General features: G+C 42.5%; 3 protein-coding genes across 4 annotated transcripts in view; 1 reads left to right on the forward strand and 2 right to left on the reverse strand.

The window, feature by feature from the left end:
• Nucleotides 1-16,360, forward strand: part of LOC122616613 (echinoderm microtubule-associated protein-like CG42247) — a 40,125-nt gene extending 23,765 nt beyond the window's left edge. For both annotated transcript variants that reach the window (XM_043792136.1, XM_043792137.1), the window contains exons 2-11: nt 4,762-4,956; nt 12,613-12,729; nt 12,968-13,356; nt 13,419-13,568; nt 13,676-13,847; nt 13,913-14,008; nt 14,073-14,471; nt 14,531-14,948; nt 15,019-15,415; nt 15,492-16,360. In XM_043792136.1, the coding sequence (XP_043648071.1) occupies nt 4,762-4,956; nt 12,613-12,729; nt 12,968-13,356; nt 13,419-13,568; nt 13,676-13,847; nt 13,913-14,008; nt 14,073-14,471; nt 14,531-14,948; nt 15,019-15,415; nt 15,492-15,645 (2,487 nt within the window). In that variant the 3' untranslated portion in view covers nt 15,646-16,360. The remainder of the gene's footprint in view (nt 1-4,761; nt 4,957-12,612; nt 12,730-12,967; nt 13,357-13,418; nt 13,569-13,675; nt 13,848-13,912; nt 14,009-14,072; nt 14,472-14,530; nt 14,949-15,018; nt 15,416-15,491) is intronic.
• Nucleotides 16,361-17,503: 1,143 nt separating this feature from the next.
• LOC122617919 lies at nt 17,504-17,743 on the reverse strand. Its single transcript, XM_043793978.1, has one exon. The coding sequence runs from the start codon at nt 17,741-17,743 to the stop codon at nt 17,504-17,506; it is 240 nt and encodes a 79-aa protein (XP_043649913.1).
• Nucleotides 17,744-20,764: 3,021 nt separating this feature from the next.
• Nucleotides 20,765-21,406, reverse strand: LOC122617772. The gene has a single exon (XM_043793757.1). It carries the CDS (start codon nt 21,173-21,175, stop codon nt 20,936-20,938), a length of 240 nt encoding a protein of 79 aa, XP_043649692.1. The 5' UTR covers nt 21,176-21,406; the 3' UTR covers nt 20,765-20,935.
• Between the last annotated feature and the right edge of the window lie 823 nt (nt 21,407-22,229).

Genomic DNA, 22,229 nt, shown 5'->3' on the forward strand with positions numbered 1-22,229 from the left:
AGTGTTTTTTAATGGTCTACGTGTGCTGGCCGCTGCCCATCGTTGATGTATGCTCAATTTTAAATATTTCCCTTAGCCTTCGGCATGCCGCTTGACTGCAGACACTGAGATACGAATATTCACGAATAAAAAGCCACTGAAATTTACTTCGTTAAATAAGTTAGAATATAGTCATAATTAACCTGGAAAGGCCATTATTATAATTAAAACTTTTAATTCAATTAAATCTCGTTTTAACTGAAGTCCATTAGAGCTCAGCTTTGCATTTCTGTATTGTTCGTAGGATTATGAGCTGCTTTCAATTCTTTACACAACTTTTAAGCTCAGCCTGATCATGAAAAGGCTAGCAAATGCTGAATAAATTGACATTTAAATCCATATTTGCTGATATTTTTATGCTCTTTGCTATGCAACATTTTGATGCATGTATTTTTTCCCCGGTGCACAGTTGTGTGTACGACATGTGGCATGTGCCATGTCAGCGCAAATTTATGCTATGCCCAAAAAGTTCACACAACGTTGAGTAGATGATATTTACATTAGCCACTAACTTGCTCTAAACTGCTGATTAAGTGAAATGCGTGTGTGCCAGGGAGTTCTGTATGCAATGGCAAACATAACTTGAACAAATGGAAATAAACAAGAAATGAGAGAAGAGAAAGGTGGCCATCAAATATTGTTATTTGATGGAATAGCCAAAACTTATAATTCCACAAGTTCAATAAGTATACATATGTATGTAGCTGGCAGTCAAGTCAACATTTATTTATTACCACCTCATAAATTACGAACGTATTAATATAAAGCCTCATTCATCACTCTCGCTGGCATTTTCCAAATAATTTTTCATCATTTCCCAATGCCAATCTAATCCAAACAAAACCTGCTAAGGTGTGAAACAGTAAATGTTACGTGAACGCCTGGCAAAACACATAAAATTGACCGTAAATTTTAAAACCCATTTAGCATTAGCAGAGCGCGAAATCTCTGGGGTTCCCGAGCAGGCATAAATGTCAATATGTATTTATATGTTTACCAGTTGGTTGGGCAAACTATTTTATTTGTTTACGCCAAAACAAAAACCAATCTTACCCCAGCGGCAGCAACCGATAATAATCATAAAGATTGCCGGGGGGTGAAAGTTTGCGGAGTGGGACTGCGGCTTAAATATGCGTAAAATGCGGCATCTTAAGCTGCCACTTAGATGCTGCCACGTCCGCAAAAGGCGCCACATCCCCGTACCCCCACAGCCCCCCTTTTTAAGGGGGTCCCGGCTTTGGATTCACTGAATTTTCTGCGAGGCTGCACGTCAAACGTAGAAAGGGCTTTGAAGTTGCGCTTAGATTTTGCTGGCCCCTTTGTATTGAATTGGTGGCCTCTTCCAACTTGCTTAAAGTTTAATTGAGCGCGTAATTTAAGCTTTTGCCGAGCTGCCCCGCTCGCCACTCTGCTGCTTATATTAGTTGCTAAGTGGCAGGACCAACCCCCTAAAGTCCACTGCCCCAAAGACCACTCCCCCAAAGGGAGCTCCCTTTTCCCACTGGTCTAGACCAATTTTAAAGCCAATCTCCAACCGCCGGTCAAAAATGTAAAACAGGGCTCCCTCTTTTGCTCAAATAAATAAAACATTATTCGGCCAATCCGGGTTTTCAATTTAATGCATTTTTTCATGTGTGCCTAGACTAACAAATCGCTGAGCGAACAAATCTGTGTCGTATCAAAAAACCAGTTTGAATTAAGCGAAACGCAGCTACTTTTTTGGGTCGCATTTGTAAATACCTTAAAATTATCTGTAACACAGTCCCTGCTTGTAAAATAATTCAGAAATATTAATAATCCTGAACATCCTGCAAAATGTTTATTACAGCTTGAATTTCATTTTTATACTTCGAAGAACTTTTATATGAATGCCATGTATTAAGTTTTACTTTTAGGGCCAAAATAAATTTCAAATGTTCCCAGTAGTTGCGTGGCCCTATTATTTAACATTAAATGAAACGATGCTTTGAAGTTGCCAACAAAAGCTCGTTCATTTGGATAAGCCTTGAATAATTAAAAGTTAGTTGCAAAATTCTGAAAGCGATAATCGCATTACCACCAATAAATAATTATAAAATTTGATTAAATATATGGCATTAGCTAGGAAGCCATAGCCGAATATTGAGGATAAATGCGTTGATAGCCAGTAATGATTTACTCCCATTTCATTTAAATCACCGCAGGAGGAGACTTTTTCCATGCTATCACAATATATTCATTCCCGGTTTTAGCAGGCGGCAAAAACGCCATATATTTATTATTATGTTTTGGCGGAATTTTAATTGATTTTTGCCAAGGGAGAGTGGCAAATATGGAAATGTCCGTGCCCGTCATGCGAGAGCAGCAACAACAATCATTGACACGTGCAATGAGTTTTCCGGCTTTCCACTGGCACGAGAGCCAAATCTCGACACACAGACCCACACACAGATACGCACCAACACAATCTCCGAGTGGGGCATATTTGGATTTCTGCATTTTTGTTGAATTTCAATTAAAAGCCTTGATTTTGATGGCAACCTTGTGCACATGCTGGGCCCCACCGCCCCGCATTTCTATGTGGCTTCCAAGTGTGTTGGACCCCAGAAAACAATATTGGGGTCAGTTGGGGGTTTCTGTTCTGGTATTATGGTATTCTGGTGCTCTGGTGCTCTGGTGGTTCCACCCACAAAGCAAATGTAAAATTGCCAGCTGAGGAATTGTGTTAAAAACGAATTTACATTAATTTCAGTCTCCACTTTTTGTTTCGTCCCTTCGGCCCCCGCTTTCGGTCCGCAATAATTGTATACTCGTATATCCATCCACCTTTGCGCGCCAAAGGAAAGCAGGCAATAGCAATGGCATTGGCATTGGGGCCTCAAAGGAGGAGCTGTGCGGAGAAAAGGAGAATTAAATTGAAAATCCATCGAAGCCGAATGTGGAATTAAAATTGAATTTTCACCTACGGATCAAACGAAATGAAACGAAACGAACCGAGATGTTGCAGGAAGACGAAAAACAATTAAAATTAAACAATTTATTTATTTTGAATTATGGCCCCGACTTCTGTTTGTGGCAGGAAGCTGAAATATACGGCAGACCGAGAAATGGCAAAAATGCATTTGTCAAATTGAATGCGCTGGCTGAAACCAGTCAATTTAAGGTCACTACACTCTACTCCACCCAATAAAGTGCAAAAATGCCACATATATTTGTCAAAGCACTGCAATCTTTGAATGACAGTCGTCTTTTCACCCGGGGCCACTGCCGATGATTAGGCAAATGGAAAGCTTAGGAAAACTACATATAAGTACTCGAACTCCTCCTCCGGAATTACCCACGTTCCATCCCAAAAGCAAGGAGTATGAGCGAAACAGATTAGGCTGATAATTTATTCAGACTGCGGGCCAACTAATCTCACACTGTCAGTGACTCTAATCATTCAATGAGATGAAAGCAAATGCCAATACTCACGCACTCTGCGGCCGACTTCTTTCCAATTTGCTCAAATTGGCTCAAAGCCAGCGCATCTGAGATGGTTTCGTGATTATAATCTCAGCTCACGAACAGCCCTCGAATTGGTAAAGGTAAAACAGCAGGATGTCACATTTTTTGATAGTACCTAATAGTAGTAGTATTGATATTTCGAAATTCCTTAGCAAAAACTCAGTATTTGTGTTCAATTCAACTAAGGTATATGTAATGTGTATTGGTTTCTTCTTAATAGCCTTAATAAGGTATTTTATTAATGACCTGATGAATTACTATGACTACATGACTATATTAAGAAATAAGAAATATATACTTAGGTCCAGCTTCCTTATGCCTAAAGCTTAGTTCTTGTAATATATTTTAAGTATCTTAAGCTTACAAGACTCATCCCAGCTCATCTCAATCTCCTACTATTTCTCAACATCCCAGTCGAAAGCCCAGCATTTTTGATACCCCGAAGCGTTGAAAGGTTGAGGTCTCGGTTCACAAACAGAAACAGCAACAGAAATAGGAATAGGAATAGGAATCCAAATACCCACCGCATAACCAAGTTCGAGTGTGTGAATCTCGTGGTGCGTGAACTCGAGTGGGTGGAGGTGGAAATGGAGGTGGAGATGGCGATGGAGATTCGCTTGATTTGGGCAGTCGACTGTGACGTGTGTGGGTGCGTGTCCTTGTCCATGTCGACGACGACCACGTCCAAACTCGCATCTACATCCATTTCCATGGTCAAGCCAGGTCGGTGCGTGCTGCAAAACAATTTAATTAATTCCAGATTTGCGCGGAATTTTTCACGAAAGCCGCGATGCCAGCAATCTGTAAATGGCATACATACACACGCAGAAAATTTCGAGGGGGAAAGGGATTTTCTGGGCAGTGATGGGGGACATTGGAACCCAATACCAGAATTATTTACTAAATTAAAATGTACACGAAATAGTTGTCAACTATATAAATAAACCAAGATATTAAACACATTATATATCTGAATTGAGATATAGTTTCCTTATAGGTTGTCCTGCAAACATAATCTTTTTTTCATAGAACTAGGATTATTTTTACGTTGAAGTGCTGTACCTATCTCATGCACACGTGTGAGTGAGTTACCATCTCATCTCCGATGCAGGGATAACTAGTCAATGCCAAATATTCAGCCATTCGCACGTACCTTCGCTATTTATTTGTTTCCCCACTTCCACTCACCCATTTTCGCTCTTATATTTCCCGGACCTGGACTCGACACACACACAGCCTGCCAGCTACGGCAAGAAGAACGGGATGTGGTATGCATCGCCTGGAAATCAGGGATGGGGCTCCAAGCCCGCCAGTCGGAAGCCCTCAATAATGGAAGCGGATTTGGGCACATTATCGACCACATCAGGCTCGATAAAGCGCAGCGCCGGCCGTGTGATACGCATCATCAATAATTTGGATCATTCGGTGCAGGTGAGTCCTGAATCCTGACAGTCGGCGGGGAGGCGGGGAAAGGAGGATGCAGTGGGGTCATTTTCCACCAGCTCCATATCGCATTTATTGTTTCGGCCAGCCCACGTCATCAACAATGCACAAAAACATTTTTTGGTCGAGCGAGTGGTGAGCTGAGGGAGAAGGTGGGAAGAGGGGAGTCTTGCTGGGAAAATTGCACCTCGTGCCTTGCATTTTCCCAGCGATTGCGGCATTTTCGCAATGTTCGCAATTTCGTTTGTATTTGTGCCTGGGCAGCGATGCGTTGTGCAAATGTTTTAATTGCCGCGATTAAAGCGCGCATCGGCCTGCAATATTTATGTAAATTTATGTTTGACTATTGCATTAGAGGCATCGCCGCGTGGCAATGGGGCGATGGGGGGCGGTGGTAGAGGCCTATAAAGTTTATTGAAATTTATGCAAAGTGCTCAATGAAATACGCCAAAGCCAGGCAAATATTTCAAGCAAACAGAGAGCCAGGGAACTGAAAAAAAAGTGTTTAAATATTTAAAGCAGAAATGCAGAGGGCTCGGCTCACATGAAGTGGGCAAATATACATATCTATTTGGATGCACCACCTGTCCTCGCGAATTGTGAAATGCATTTTGCGGAAGGGTGGTTTGCTTTTCCGCTTTTCCGCTTGCCTTCAGTGGGTTGTGCGAAAAAACGCGGAGTCGAGGGCCAAACCGATTCGCTTTTATTTGTATAAATATTTGCCATCAATATTTTATGGTCAGCGGAGTGTATTTATTGTTTTTTGTTTCGGCGACCCGTGACCCGCCAACTGACTTAACTGTCATTAAAGGATTCAACACATAAATAATTTGACACTTTATTTTAACCAACAAGCCGCAGTGGAGTGGATTGAGGAAACCACTTTGATTTGTTTTTATTGCCCCACTTTGCTGCAATTCTTTGATTGCCCCTCGGGGACGTCATTAGTTGCGGTTTCCATTTTTCAAATGCAATTCCGCGCTTTTCCGCTCTCCTCTGCCATATTAAAATGTGCATTTTATTTGTGCATTTCCTATTAAAATATCGCGAGTGTAGTGATTAAACTTTTATAGATCTGCAAAAAATGCGCCACTTTAAACATTTTTTTGGTTTTTTGTTAAGTTCCACAGAAGTGTGCAATTAACCTTTCCTACTTTCGGGGCTTCGCTCAGCGGCAATCATATGGAAAATCAATTGCCTGTAATTTGTATTTTATTGTATGCAGCCAGGGAGTCGGGCCAACTGCCAACAGCAACAAAATTGAAGCCACGGTCAATTTGGTAATTTCCGCTGACATCCAAAACAAAAACAAGAACAGCTAAAAATCGGGGAAGGAAAAACTGCAAGGAATTTCAGATTCGGGAGTCGAATCTTTTAGCACTCTTTTTGAGCAGAATTTAAGTCAATTCCAGCTGCAATAAATTCAATCGTTTGAAAATTAAAATTTAATCAGTATTGATTTAAAATAAAATATTACAAAAATATTTAATAAAGATGTTTGGGTTTCATTCCCCAATAACTTACAATAAATATAAAATATAGGCATTTTAAATATATATTATTTATGGACATTATTATGGACATTAAGTAAAATAAAGGTAATGAATTAACTGCAGTTTCTTAATATACACATTCTCTTTTAATTCATATGAATCTGTATAGCAAAGCTAACATTTGGAATACAAGATCAAAGGGGAAAGTTATATAGTAATTTTGCTATAATTTTTGTTAAATTATTTACAAATGGCGCCTTAAATGTACACTCTTCTTTGAGAGGGTATAACTAGGGGAGGCCCGGCAAAAAGTTTGCAGTCAGGTGTACGGCCCCATAACTCTTTGGCTCTCTTTGGTTGCGCCACACCCGTACTCGTAATTTATGTTATTATTACGAAAATGCCTTTAAAATATGAATTGGCTTCGGCACTATAGTTTTCCCCAATGCCCCACACCATCCCACACCACCCCATAGCCCCACCACCCTCCGCGACCGTTGTCGTAGTAACGCTTTATGGTAATTTCGCTAAGTGCAAGTAACATTTTGTTGGCCCCTTGTTTTTCAGCTGGTCGCGTTGGCGGTGCTGGCATTCGTGCAGTTTTATGAATCAAAAGTACATTTTACGCTGTGGGCGTTTCGGCACCTTTCAGCACGTGGGCTGCAACCTTGGCGAAGGCCACACCTGATCGGGCCAATTAAAGGCTGGCCTGGTCTAACCGTCTAGGCCGTGACAGGTACTTTGTGCCGGGGATGTTGGCCAGGCCCAAATCGAATCTCATTAATGGCCAAGACAATGGAAAGAACAGGGCGAGTTGGCAGTGGCTCGGGAAAGTGGCGAAGTGAGGAAGGGGCCAAAAACAAAGGCAGCCGCTTTGCGATTTTCCGATTTTTCCCCATTTTTCACGCCACCCACCAACCAGACAACCCTAATGGAGTTTGCAATGCAAATTTGACCAAAGCACAACCGACAACAAAGGCAATAGAGGAAATTGTAGTAGTCATAGTGTTGAACCCAACCCAATCCAATCCAAGCCAATCCAACCCAGCACGCGCTCATTGACCAAGGCCAAGGACATGTCGCTCCTCGTTGGCCCCACGACCGACAACGAAGTCCTGGCGCAAATATATACAAATATATGCTTGGCTATTCCATGCCATGTACTCCATGCCAAAACACCAAAAGTACGGAGTGCTGACGCCGATTGCATTACACGTACATTACCCCGAGCGCCGAGTCCTGGGTTTCTGAAATTTACAGCACTCAAGGATGGGAAATATGCAGGATGTAGTTATAATACTCAGTTTCAACACCAGTCCTCATCACATAATTGGAAATTAGCATACAAGATATTTGCTTATGTTCGTTTAAAAAAACCTCAGAGTTTATACATAAATTATAAGTGAATAAAGTCCTTATTTCCACGAAGTATTCGGAAACGCTGTTAACAGCTTCCACTTTAAAATTAGTATCCAAATTGAAGTGCAATGTGTAAAGCAGTTGCCAAACAATAGTTTCCAAATGCCCTGAAAACTTGTATATATTTCAACTGATTTGTTGACACTGTTCACACCACCACCCACCACCCACCGCCCACCGCCCACTTTTTGTCTGAGACTGTGTCTGTATTTTGTGTCCCAGTCTGCGAGAATTCCCTTGTTTGTGTTTATTTGTTTTGTTTGTGTCTGGGCTGCACAATTACCACTACAACTGGCACTGCAACTACGTCTACATCAGCATCAGCATCGACATCTATATCTTTATATATGTATATATCTGTAGCTACTAGCTACTAGCTACAGCAAGTGTTCGTGGGGTAATGCAATTGAAAGCCGCAATAAAAGGCCATGCATAATGGCAGGCTACTCAATAATGGCGGTCCCTCGACTCCGCAATATGTATCTACATGTATATATCACCCGATAGTATAGTGCTGGGTGCTGGCATAGTCATAGTGCTCGGCTATTTGGCAAACTCAAGTGCAACGTGTCGCATTGCACTTTGTTGTTTGACTTTTTCAACTTGCAGCTTACGTGTTTGACGTACTTGCAGAAACTTTGGAAAACGAGTATTATGTGTTTATAAACACATTTGAATGGGTTGCCCACTGCACAGAGAAAATCTTGTCAAATAAAAGTTTAAAGAAGGAAAAACCTATTTTAAAGTAAACAAAATACATATTTTATATCCAATTATTGAGTTATTTTTTTAGAAATCAGTGAAAGGATATATAGTGATTTTCAAGTATTAAACTAATGTTACTAGAACTAAAACCCGCTTTTGTTCACTGTGCACGAATGTCGAGCATGCATAGGGGTTCAATTTTTTTCATAAAGTATACGCCACCGGGCCTTTGAAAGGCGGCCAGCAGAGGGGAAAGGGGGGAAAGGGGGGAAGGGGAACAAGGACAGCAGGCAGCCTCACCTGACATTCTGTGTTTCGTTTGGACTTTCGATGAAGGCAAACAGAAAAAGGCAGAGAATATGTAAGTAAGCTCGAAGCGCAAAAACAACTCAAAGAATGGTTTCAGTTTCCACATCCCAGGAATACGCCGCACCAGCCGATGACTTCGATACTGAATTTGCAGGCTTGTAAGGGAATTTTCAATAAACGGCAAAGCTACTTGGGAATATTTTCGAATTGATATGAGCCCTGTTTGCCGATGCACAGGATGAGCCATGATAAAACTGAACTTTGCTCTATCTACTACTTGAAAACGATATAGTTAAAGCATTAACCACATCAATCATTTAATGGGCTGAGCACTTAAGTATTTGTTTATAATATCCATGCAATGTCCCATTTAAATTGCCGCGTTCCGCACTTTACTCGCTTTTGGCCCTTTTGTCGGTTTTGTGTGTTTTCATTTAAATTACTTGTCTTCCCTTTATGCAACTCCACCGACCGTTGACAACAATAAGGACGACTAACAGCGCTGCAGTTTAACGTCTTTTGTTTTATGCATGTTTGTATTTTATTGGAATTCCTTTGTGTGTACGGAGATGGCAAACTGCAAAAAAAAATGAAAGGGGGGGGGGGAAGGAGATGTTGCCGCAAACGAAAATATTTGGAAAATTTGCATGGTTTTGACGTCACCAAGATTAAATCAACCGTGCAACGGCCGAGCGATTGAATGCCTGAAAAACCAGGACAATTTTCCAGACGAGGAGAAATGCTGACAATTTAAATCACACCAACACACGCTCACTCTGGCACACTCACACATGCACACAGGACGCAGGACGTAGGACGTGGGACACAGGACGTAGGACGTTGGACGTTGGGAAAATGGAGGTCCTGGCCATTTCCTTCCGGCAGCTGCTTGCCAGCTTCTCGTCAACCGATTTCCACCTGCCACCGCTTACGAAAAGTGCACGTAATTGGCTTAACAAACGCCATTTGTTTGGGGTCACGTGATTGCAGCTGGCAACGTAGCCGATAATGTAATTATTTGCTCACATAATTATATTTGTTTGTAGTCCATGTCGGTGGAGCCTACATGCCTCCTCATCAAGGCGTCTTAAGGATGGCTCCCAAGTGCCCACATATGCACATCCATACGTATGTACATACTTGTACTTTGGAGTGTGTGTATCATGGGGGTGTGCGAAAAGGAAGTTCCAGAGACACATTCATGCATAATTTATGGCACACACATCGATAGTTTGCAGCCTTTGGGGCCTGAAATGCAATGCACTAAATTATTAAAAGCATCTTTTCAGCTTCTGTCCTGTCAATTAATTTTCCAGCAAATTAAGTGACTCTCGATTGGGCTGGCGAAAGAAAAGTTTAGGAGAACTTCATCCCCATATGCAGCCAGAAATTTAATACCAAATGGGGCAATAATTTGCCTAATGGATATTGGCTTCACTCTACTAAGCTGCTTCTTAGTTGTTCGAGTATATGACACTTCTCTTAAGTTAAATAAAATATAAATTAAATGGATTAAATTCAATATTCTGAATAAAATATTAGATCTTAAGTTGAATTTCATAAAATGAAAATGGGAGTTTCTCTCTAGATATATTTTGTATATTATTGTTCTAGTGCTCGTAAAAATATGGAACTTTATCAGAGAATTTAAACTTAGTGTACTGAATTTTCTAAAACCAAAATTTGAGTTTACTCAATAAATATTTTGTACCTTTAACTCTTCCAATTGCACCACATCCTAGAATATTCGCCATTTATTTGATGAAAGGCCCAGCTCCTCCATCACCATTTGAATTTGAAAACATTTCTGCCGGACAATTGTGTCGCAGGTGCTGCGCTTTGATAAACCGTAAATAAATTGTGATAAATAGAGGCACTATCCATGGGGTCCGGTGCGGTCCGACTGGCAATTGGTGTACACCTGGACACCATGGAGAACCAGAACCAGAATCGGCACCAAAACCGGTCCATCTAACGACCCATAAAAGACATGCGTTTCGGTAGTCGAAATGGTCGTCAGTGTAAATCAAATTGCTAGCCATGAAAAAGGGCTAGAAATGGCAAAGAAAAGAAATAAACTTTTCAGGCGAAGCTGAGAGCGTAAAATTGATTTTTCCTTCCACCCAAAATGATATTTTGGCTATTGGCTATGAAAACTTGAATAAATTTAATGTTCTCATCATTATAGCCTTCATTTTAAGCTGCACTACAAATATTATTAAGTTATTATTTTTAGAATTGAATGGAAACAAAAAACGGGTGACAAAAAACTTTTCAACAACTGATAGTTTTCGGCCTACTTCAATGATAATTATAATTGATTTACAAATTCACCGAAAAACTTTTAATATTCGGTCAAGCCTAGCAAACAGTAAAATTTCCAACTTTTCGCCAGAAACTTCAAAATGAGCTAGATAAATGCGTGACTTTTTGGGCAGCGAAGAAAAGTTAGAGCCTTGGTTATATGTTTTTTTTTGCTGTTCCTGTTTGCCGACAATCAGTCCGACCTGGGCGGGAAAATTAAGTGGCAGCAATGTGCGGGGAAAACCACTCAACACGGACATAAAACCATTAAACGGACGCCTTTTTCGAAGCCAAACTAAATACATAAATTAAACCTAGCTCGGCCAGACAACGGCGAAAGTTTATCGTTGTCTCTTTGGTCCAGGATCCAGCATCCAGCATCCAGGACCTCGTCCTTTTTGGCCAAACAAAAACTTCCGTGGCAGCTGCTTTAATTCTGCGCGAGTCCTTATTATAGAAAAACGATGATGGACATGGATACAGAGGTGGAGGAGCAGCATCCTGGCAGAAGTGGAGAGACAAATTCTTCTTTAACACGCGTGAATAACTGTTATCAAGGCCCTGAAGGTCATTAAAACTCAAGTATTCCACTTGAGAAATAAGCAGGGAAAGCTGAAAAGCCAAAGTCAAGCGCCAGCCAACAAATGCAACAAAGCTTGGCCTTCACTCTGGCTGGTTTTTGTGTGGGTGGGTGGATGGGTGGTGTTGGGTGGTGTGGTGTGGTTGGATTGCTTGGGGTGCACCCAATTATGAGCGCCAGCGCTCGAGTGCAACAACAATACGCATATCTACAATGGGGCGCAGCAAACAATGCTGCCTGCACTGCGAGAAAAGCCGTGTAGATGGGTCAAGCCACTTATAAATGTATGCCAAATATATTTTCTTTAATATCTTGAGTAAGTAGTATTCTTATGTTGAGAGTGCACATTTAGCTAGATCCCAGAATTTTCTGGAGTGCTGTCGCATTTTTTTCTCGTGATTGCTTTTTGCAACAAATAAAATGTATTAAGCATTAAAGGAAAACGCAAACTGGGTCACAGACTCGATTAGTGGGGCAAGCCGCAAAGAAAGTGGACGTGGAAGTGGACGTGGATGTGGATGTGGCTGAGGATGCGGCGAGGACGCAAGTCGACGACAACATATAATTATAAGCATTACTAAAAACCTAGAGGGAATCGGGCAAGTCGGTTCCTCAGGCCGACAAACGGAAGTTGCGTGCCATGGCTAAATTTTTGACCGCGGGTCAAGTGAAATGTGTTGAAAGGGCCGCGTGGCACATTGGTACATTGGCACATACATGTACGTAGCAGCCACTTGCCAGACTAATTACCCGTCCAGATTTAACACGTGATTTTACACATATACAAAACTATATACTCATGCCTCATTCCCCGTCGTTTTCTTCCACTTTCAGTGTCGCGTTTTGCTGAACCTACGCACCTCGCAGCCGTTCGAGGAAGTGCTCGAGGATTTGGGTCAAGTGCTGAAAATTAACGGAGCAAAGAAAATGTACACAGGCACTGGCCAGGAGGTAAGTACTCCACCACAGGGGGGTGGGCTCTGCTAACTGCACGACCTTGACACGGCCTAATAACTTAATGAAGAACCGAACTTAGCCGACTTGCTAAATTGCCTGACAAATTGCTCTCACGCACGGCGAACAAGCAATTTGGCTATTTCACACTTGATTCGATAGCAAACAATAAACCTTTTCATAAATGTTTACATCTAACTTAACAATAATTTCTATTTGCCTTTCTTCTGCCTAGGTTCGCAGCTTCTCCCAACTGCGGAACGAGTTCGCCGACGTGGACACCTTCTACCTGGCCACGGGAACGGCCCTGATTGCCGGCTCACCCATCCGGCGCTCCAGGTCGCGCCCCTCGGTGGTGGCCGCCGCACCCATTCTGCCCACGGATGAGCTGCCCAAGGTGCCGCTGCGAGGAGCCCGTCCGCGCAGCAAGAGCCGCCCGCGGATCCTGTACGCTCCGGAAAGCGAGATCCTGCGGCCCAACGGCGAGTACACGATGCTGGACATCATGAAGGAGGAGCCCACCAAGGTCACCATCCGGGGGCTGCGGCGCACCTTCTATCCGCCCGTTCACCACGCGCCGGCGGACAACTCCCCGCCGGACAAAAAACTGCAGCTCCAATGGGTGTACGTATATTGACCGAGCAACTTCCGTTTCCGCCATTTCTACAGAGATTTGACTGTTTTAGCCATGGCTACCGCGGCATTGATGCGCGGCGAAATCTCTGGGTTCTGCCCTCCGGAGAACTGCTCTACTACGTGGCCGCCGTGGCCGTGCTCTTTGACCGCGACGAGGATGCCCAGAGGCACTACACCGGACACACCGAGGATATTATGTGGTAAGCAATTAACTTGGAAGCTTGGAGCAGATTAGTACCTGGAACTCAGCCCTTTTCTGAAGTTATAAATCGAAATGCAGTTCCTAATACGTCGCCATCTCTTCCAGCATGGATGTGCACCCCTCCAGGGAACTGGTGGCGTCAGGACAGAAAGCTGGCCGAGATCGCAAGTCGCAGGCGCACGTCCGCATCTGGAGCACAGAGTCCCTGCAGACGCTCTACGTCTTTGGCATGGGCGAGCTGGACAGCGGGGTGACGGCAGTGGCCTTCTCGCAGCTGGTAAGTCATGCCCCCCGGGACATAAGCCCAATTAGTAACTACTAACCAAGGGAATTCCCCGGCAGAACGGAGGCAGCTACATACTGGCGGTGGACAGTGGACGCGAGAGCATTCTGTCCGTGTGGCAGTGGCAGTGGGGTCACCTGCTGGGCAAAGTGGCCGTAAGTCCGCCTAATCCCGCCCACTTGAGCAGCGTCCTAATTCCGACTCTCGACTCGATTACAGACCCTGCAGGAGGGACTGTCGGGCGCTGCCTTCCACCCGCTGGACGATAATCTCATCATCACCCACGGACGTGGTCACCTGGCCTTCTGGCACCGGCGCAAGGATGGCTTCTTCGAGCGCACGGACATCGTGAAGCAGCCGTCGCGTTCCCATGTCACCAGTGTGCAGTTCGAGCCGGATGGCGATGTGATCACCGCCGACTCGGATGGGTTCATCACCATCTATTCGGTGGACTCCGATGGCGCCTACTTCGTGCGCACGGAGTTCGAGGCCCACAACAAGGGCATCGGCTGCCTCATCATGCTGGGCGAGGGCACCCTGCTCTCCGGTGGCGAGAAGGATCGCAAGATCGCCGCCTGGGACTCCCTGCAGAACTACAAGAAGATTGCCGATACTAAGGTACACACTGTCATCTTCATGGGGTATCTCATTTGTATAATTACAATTCGAAATCACAGCTCCCCGAGGCCGCCGGTGGAGTGCGCACCATCTATCCACAGCGCCCAGGACGCAATGACGGGAACATCTACGTGGGCACCACGCGGAACAACATCCTGGAGGGCTCGCTGCAGCGCCGCTTCACCCAGGTGGTCTTCGGCCACGGACGGCAGCTGTGGGGATTGGCGGCCCATCCGGATGACGAGCTGTACGCCACCGCCGGGCACGACAAGCACGTGGCCCTCTGGCGCAAGAACAAGCTCATCTGGACCATTCAAACGGGCTACGAGTGCGTGGCCCTGGCATTCCATCCCTTCGGCACCCTGGCCGCCGGCAGCACCGAGGGTCACCTGCTGGTCATCAACTGCGAGAATGGGGCAGTCATGCTGACCCTGCGGGTCTGCGGGTCGCCCCTTAATTGCGTGGCGTACAACCAGGGTAAGCAATCAGGGTTAATGACCAATGGGATTCGTAGTAAAGTATCTATAAAATATAAAATATTTTCCAGTTGGCGACATGATAGCCATGGGCTCCCAGAACGGTAGCATTTATCTGTTCCGCGTGTCGCGCGACGGCTTCTCGTACAAGAAGGTGAACAAGATCCGTGGATCACAGCCGCTGACCCACTTGGACTGGAGCATGGACGGCAACTTCGTGCAGACGGTGACCATCGATTTCGATCTGCTCTTCTGGGATGCCAAGTCCTTGTCGCCGGAGCGCAGTCCCATTGCCATGAAGGACGTCAAGTGGCTGACCAACAACTGCACCGTGGGCTTCCTGGTGGCGGGCCAGTGGAGCAATCGCTACTACAGCACCACCAACACCATCGTGGCCACCTGCAGTCGCTCCGCCGCCCACGACATGCTCGCCTCCGGTGACGCCGAGGGCTATCTTAGGTTATTCAGGTGAGTGGTGGCAATTTAGATCATCATCCTTGATCCTTGGTATGGTATTATTTTATGTTATCCCATTTTATCCCAGATACCCGTGCATCTCGCCGCGCGCCGAGTTCCACGAGTCGAAGGTGTACTCCGGGATGCTGGCCTGCGTCCGCTTCCTGTGCGGCGACCACACGCTCATCACCGTGGGCGGCACAGATGCGTCCCTGATGGTGTGGGACATTGTCGAGGAATAGCTGAAATGGCCACCGTGGCACCGCACCGCCGCCCAGTACGAGGCCAGTTACTCGGACTACTGGCACCGCCGCGCCTCGAGGGTCTCCTCCACGATCCTCGACAGCGATTCGGTGGATTATCCGTAGTGCTTTGGTACTGGGCTACCAGGGAAATCGGAGATGGGCGGCGAACTGCTTGCTAGACTCAGAAGAACTACAATTGGCCAGCGTTCCGTTTTTGGTTTTAGACGAACAAAAGAATATTGATACTAGATAATTGCACCACCTAATACCAGAGAGAAATTCAACGTTTTCGAGAAGTTTTTAAGAAAAGTGAAAAGAAACACGCACTAGCAACGAGCACCGCAGTCCAGCAATCCTGCAATCCTGCAATCCAAAAGTCGGCTTCCACTCAGAAATTGATTCTTCCGTTTCGGTCTTGCCACCTGCATTTGTCCCCTGCGCTCCACATTTGTTTGAGCCCCTCGAACAAACTCTACATGCCACTGGTGGATCTTAAACTATAACCCTAAACGACGAAACCGCATATAAATACTTCATCTTCCAGAAAGTTGTCAGAACTCAACTCTTCCGAGCAAATGCAGCAAACCAGACAGCAAGTGACAAAAGACAGACATCTCAGATACATCTCACCCGAATCACCTACACGGATAACGAAACCCAAGTGCACTTCCAACATATATACTTATATATACATATATCGAATGTGTATTGTTACAGCAACTTTTATTATAAGCGTTGAAATAAATAAACAGTTTGAAACGGAGCAAAAAGCCCGCGCAGCTGCTCGCCTATCGATTAATTTGGAAAGGGAAGCGACATCAGCTCATAGTTCCGAAATCAAACTCGATAAGTGAGGAACAGCGGCGCCACTGAGCCGGCTAGGAAGATAAGATACCAACTTTTTGAAAATAGGGGGTTTATGCAACTAACTGTCATTGGAGATGTGTTTTGTTTAGTTTTCCTTTTTTTCTATGTAGTTTAATATAAAATTTGCGATTTGGAATTCGACCTAAAATACTTATTATAATACATTCAACTCATAACATATGATAGTTTCAAAACATAACTACTATCGTAATCAATTCAAACATTAATTTAATTTGAAATGAGCCTATCAGATATATTTAAATAGAACACTCATTTACTTAATTTACAGCTAAAGAACTGAGTTATTTATAAAGACTTATATAAAACTATATATTATTTGTCTTTTGTATCCGTTTTATTTCAAGTATTTCATTTACATTAATATGCCTGCTCTTACCCATAATTAGCATTTCATTTCTTTGCCCTACGAGAAGATGTAGTCCAATAAATAGTATGTAAATACCTATTAATACTTGTAATGTTGATTGAAGACATAAAACAGAAGAAAATAGTCACTTAAAAATAAATAATAGGAAGTGACCATTGGGTTGGGTAGTTATCAATGAAAAACCTTTAATATTTGGACACTATTATATTTTAATATTTTTTTCAATCAACTATTTAAGCACCTTCAAACCAGTTAGAATATAGAAGACCAAAAGTTGTTTTTTTCCCCTGGAGGGATTTTTATTCTTAAGCTAGTTTTATACCCTAACAAACAAACATGGAAGACAATGATTTTCTTAAAACTATTGGAAGACAATGATTATACTAACTTAGACTACATTAAAGCATTATTGAAGACATTTTAGCAGCTAGTTTGATATGTACAGTTGGCGGAGGCGACGCAGTTTGTCACCTCCAAGGCACACAAGTCAGTCTCGTGTTCTCGTCATCACAGTTGTATATTAAAGCCGAAGTGCCGATTTATAGACCTTTTGATCGGGTCACATCACAGATACTCGATGGAGGGGATGTTCCAGAAAACTCAGCACAGAAGGCTGATTGCCTTGGCCTCAAGTTGTTCGTTGAGCCAGTTCTGGTGCTCCTCCTCAGTATTGCAGGAGTAGATGATGTTGGAGACCGGGATTTCCTTTGAAGGCTTCGAGTTCTTGAAGATCTTCTTGATGGTCTTTAGCAGCTTCTTCAGGTTGGTGGAGGCGCCGGTAAGAGATTTCTTCTCTGGCACTCCATTGAAGTTGGAAACAAGAGCGGTTTCGGCGAACATTTTGCAAGATGGTTACTGATGATCTGCTCGGGTGGAGAACTGTTGATCGAATGATGCTGTTGGTCTGGCTGCTCGACCTTTTATACCCACAGATTTCGCAACCCTCCCTACCTGCTTGGAAAATTTCAGTGGACAAGGGGATGAAAACCATTTTGCAGGTAGAATAGCAGTTCTTTAGGCGATGAGTTGGCTAAAACGAATACAGTAAAAACGCTAAGAAAGTTGCAAGCTAGAAATTCATCTGCTTGCTGTACTTTTGCACAATATGTTGCCTACTTGAAGGGCTTGTATGCCAGTTTTATTGCACCTGCCTAATTTAAATATTTTTTGATTTTTCGATAACTGTGTCAAGTTTAATAATAATAATAATATATTCGAAAGATGGTTATAGAACAGTGTATTTCAGAAGGCCATCATTTGAGTAACAAATCTCTGTAGCTATATCTCGAATTTAGCCCCAAATAAATAAATAATAAACCGGCCTTACTGAAAGTAGATAGAAATATTTGACCAACAATACAACAACATTATCTTTTTCAACTGTTTAAGCAATTGGCACAGGACTCCTTATCACTAAGTGTGTGCCTTCCACAACGAACGTGCTGAGGTTTTTGAAATGTCTGCAACATAGCGAGCGATCAAATCACTGACTAATGTATACATTTTAAAGGGGGAAAACATCAAAAAGGAATTTTCTGATTTCTTTGGGGGATTAAATCTTGTTTTTTTTGGCTCAGCAGTTCTGTATTTGAAAACAGTAGTACATTTTTGTGGATAAATAATATTTCGTATATAGACTTGAGGAATTAATCAGGAGCATTGACTGTCTCAGCTTTCATTTTTGTGGGATTACATCAGGTGACAAAACTAAATTTGGTATACAGGGTCCGCCACGTAACTTTTATTTTTTTTTAAATGCAATAAAACAAAAACGGTTCATCCGATCATCAAATTAATTTTATTAATTAAAGTACAATCCTTCCGGTTACTTATGGAATACAAGTTCGTTCAAATGGCTGCCTGGCCTTGCAGTACGCCATACGGCCGAATCAATTTTTGAGGACATTTCCGATTGTTTGCGGCCGTATTTTGGCCACGGCGACGCGAATGTTGTCCTTCAAAGCTTGAATTGTCGCTGGCTTGTCCACATAACACTTCTCTTTGACGGCTCCCCACAAATAATAATCCAACGGTGTTAAATCACAGCCCCGAAAACAGTGCGCACAAGATCGATCGTAACGTTGGCTGTGTGGCACGGTTCTTGCTGGAACCAAATGTTGTCCAAGTCCTCCTCTTCGATTTCCAGGGAAGAACCAATCCGTTAACATGGCGCGGTAGCGTTCGCCATTGACCGTAACGGCTGCTCCCGACGCATTTTCGAAGAAAAATGGGCCAATGATGCCGCCGGCCCAAAATCCGCACCAAACAGTAACTTTCTGAGGATGCATTGGCATGCATTGGATTCTCTTCGATCACGTGCGGGTTTTCCGTCCCCCAAATACGACAATTTTGTTTATTGGCGTAGCCCCAAGATGGAAATGAGCTTCGTCGGAAAAGATGATTTTTGGTAAAATTCCGGGTCTTCAGCCAAGCGCCACTGCAAGGCCAGCCAAGGCAGCCATTTGAACGAACTTGTATTCCAAAAGTAACCGGAAGGATTGTACTTTAATATGACAAAATAAATTTGATGATCGGATGAACCGTTTTTGTTTTATTGCATTTAAAAAAAAAGTTACGTGGCGGACCCTGTATACGCAAGCATATATGTATGTATGTATTTATTTGGTTTATAATATAACAATTGATGTTTCAGGCTTAAAAAAATGTAAATCATTACAGTTCATCACAGTAAATATTAAGACACTGCATAGATGTAAAAATGGATAATTTCAATGGAATAATTTCAATAGATCTTTTCTTGCCGATTCCAATAGTTCTAGAACATAAAATTTGTATACCCGTTATTCGTAGACTTAACGGGTATACAAGATTCTCTAAAAAGTATTTAACAAATAGAAAAAAGCGTTTCCGACCATACAAATAATATATATATTCTTGACCAGTATCAATAACCGAGTCGGCCATGTCCGTACGTCCGTATGTCTGTCCGTTCGTCTGTCCGTATGTCTTCGATCTCTAAAATTTTCAGGTTAAGCATTCGGCTTTCAGAGACTTTGACGACGCCCACTCTAATGCCCACAAATCGCCCACACTTTTGAAAAATGTTTTAATATTTTTTTCATTTTTGTATATGGTTGTATGTCTTGTCGTCTACCTATTTGACAACTAACTTTTGGCCACGTCCATAACCGACCAAAACGGACGCTCCTAACTTTTGCAAAATTTTTTTTATTTTTCTCATTTTATTTTTTTATACCGATATTCCAGAATATGTTGCAAATTCTTGTTCGCCCTTCTACTAGCTGAGTAACGGGTATCTGATAATCGGGAAACTCGATTATAGCATTTCTCTTGTTTTAAAGAATATACATAGATTAGTATACAAACTTTTGGATAAAATATTAACAGAAAAAAGTCATGTTTGGCAAAAAAAAATACTGCTAAAAATAATATCCCGATCTTGCAAATTGTCTTTTTTGTCACATTTTTTAAAACATTTTTATCAATAGGCAGTAAATAGCATTAAATTTAATTAAACAGGACCAATTTGACCAGTCAGTTCTCTGCCGCTCAGTATATTATTTTAACAGAAAAAAGCCGAACCCATTTATATAAACGTAATATGCGACATAACTAAGTCACTTTGCTCATCTAATATTTATTTGGATTTTCAAATAATATTTAAAACCCGAATGACAAATAATTGAACCATTAATAAACTGGAAGAAGAAATAACACAGTGAAATTTTGTTTTCTTTCCTCAAGGGATTTTTATTCTTAAGCTAGTTTTATACCCTAACAAACAAACATGGAAGACAATGATTTTCTTAAACTAATGGAAGACAATGATTATACTATCTTAGACTACATTAAAGCATTATTGAAGACATTTTAGCAGCTAGTTTGATATGTACAGTTGGCGGAGGCGACGCAGTTTGTCACCTCCAAGGCACACAAGTCAGTCTCGTGTTCTCGTCATCACAGTTGTATATTAAAGCCGGAGTGCCGATTTATAGACCTTTTGATCGGGTCACATCACAGATACTCGATGGAGGGGATGTTCCAGAAGACTCAGCACAGAAGGCTGATTGCCTTGGCCTCAAGTTGTTCGTTGAGCCAGTTCTGGTGCTCCTCCTCAGTATTGCAGGAGTAGATGATGTTGGAGACCGGGATCTCCTTTAAAGGCTTCGAGTTCTTGAAGATCTTCTTGATGGTCTTCAGCAGCTTCTTCAGGTTGGTGGAGGCGCCGGTAAGAGATTTCTTCTCTGGCACTCCGTTGAAGTTGGAAACAAGAGCGGTTTCGGCGAACATTTTGCAGGTAGTTGATAGCTGATGATCTGCTCGGATGGAGAACTGTTGATCGAATGATGCTGTTGGTCGAGCAGCTCGGCCTTTTATACCCGATGGTGGTGCAGGGACCTTCCCTACCTGCTCTCCGAAATCCCAAGGATGAAGGGGATGAAATGCGTCATCGATGCTGCAGGTAGGTAGTTTCACTTTACGTAGTCAGTAATCAGCATGGTAACGTATTTTCCGACATCAACTGCTTTCTGATTGTAGCGACTTATCCAAGGGTACTCCAAATTAATTGCAATTACTGCGGGTACTTCTATGGTTGGTTGAATGAGATTACAAACAAGATCGGCAATGAAAATAAAGAGTCACGACATGAGGCGGATCACATCAATAAAGGATTAGTATCCCATTTCACAAATTAAGATTACCAATCTTAGAATTCAGCAACTGTTTATAAAGGTGGTGTGTAATATTGATAACAGGCCTTTCATAGAATAGTCAAAGCAAATATTACTTTTAAGTTATATGTAAACCAATCTTGTTTAAATAGTAATAAGAATTGTATATTAAAACAAGTCGAATAAGTTTGTGAATAGTTGCAAGGAGGTGCAAAAGACACAAATGCACGTATTACCGCACATAAAGCAAGTTGATATAAATCAATTTAAGAACACTAAAAGCATTTAACCGCTTTTTTAAATTTATTCCGATCACTACTTGGTAAATCGTATACAAATGAGGATTTTTGAGAAGATTCGTATGTGCACATACGAGAAGGGAGAACTGACTAGAGTCAATAATCTACTTCGACTTGTTACTTAGCCTTGCAGTGAAGTTAGCATATAAATTATTTTTAACATATTGGTAATTGGAATTTACAGCTGAGGCGATATAGCCATGTATTCATTGCTGGTATTAAATAAGACGAACGGTAAGGATTGGAACAATTATCGTAGTATATATAAATAAATTTAACAAATTACCCTCTTTGTTTTTGATTATTAAGAGTAATAATTATGACCAGTTCTAACACTATTTAATTTCTGTTATAATTTGATTAAGTTTGGAT

Source organism: Drosophila teissieri, chromosome 3L, assembly GCF_016746235.2.
Source record: "Drosophila teissieri strain GT53w chromosome 3L, Prin_Dtei_1.1, whole genome shotgun sequence".
Lineage (NCBI taxonomy): Eukaryota > Metazoa > Arthropoda > Insecta > Diptera > Drosophilidae > Drosophila > Drosophila teissieri.

What these genes read in the sequence shown, in the direction of transcription:
- LOC122617919 (XM_043793978.1), bottom strand. Translation starts at nt 17,743, where the DNA reads ATGTTCGCCGAAACCGCTCTTGTTTCCAACTTCAATGGAGTGCCAGAG.
- LOC122617772 (XM_043793757.1), bottom strand. Translation starts at nt 21,175, where the DNA reads ATGTTCGCCGAAACCGCTCTTGTTTCCAACTTCAACGGAGTGCCAGAG.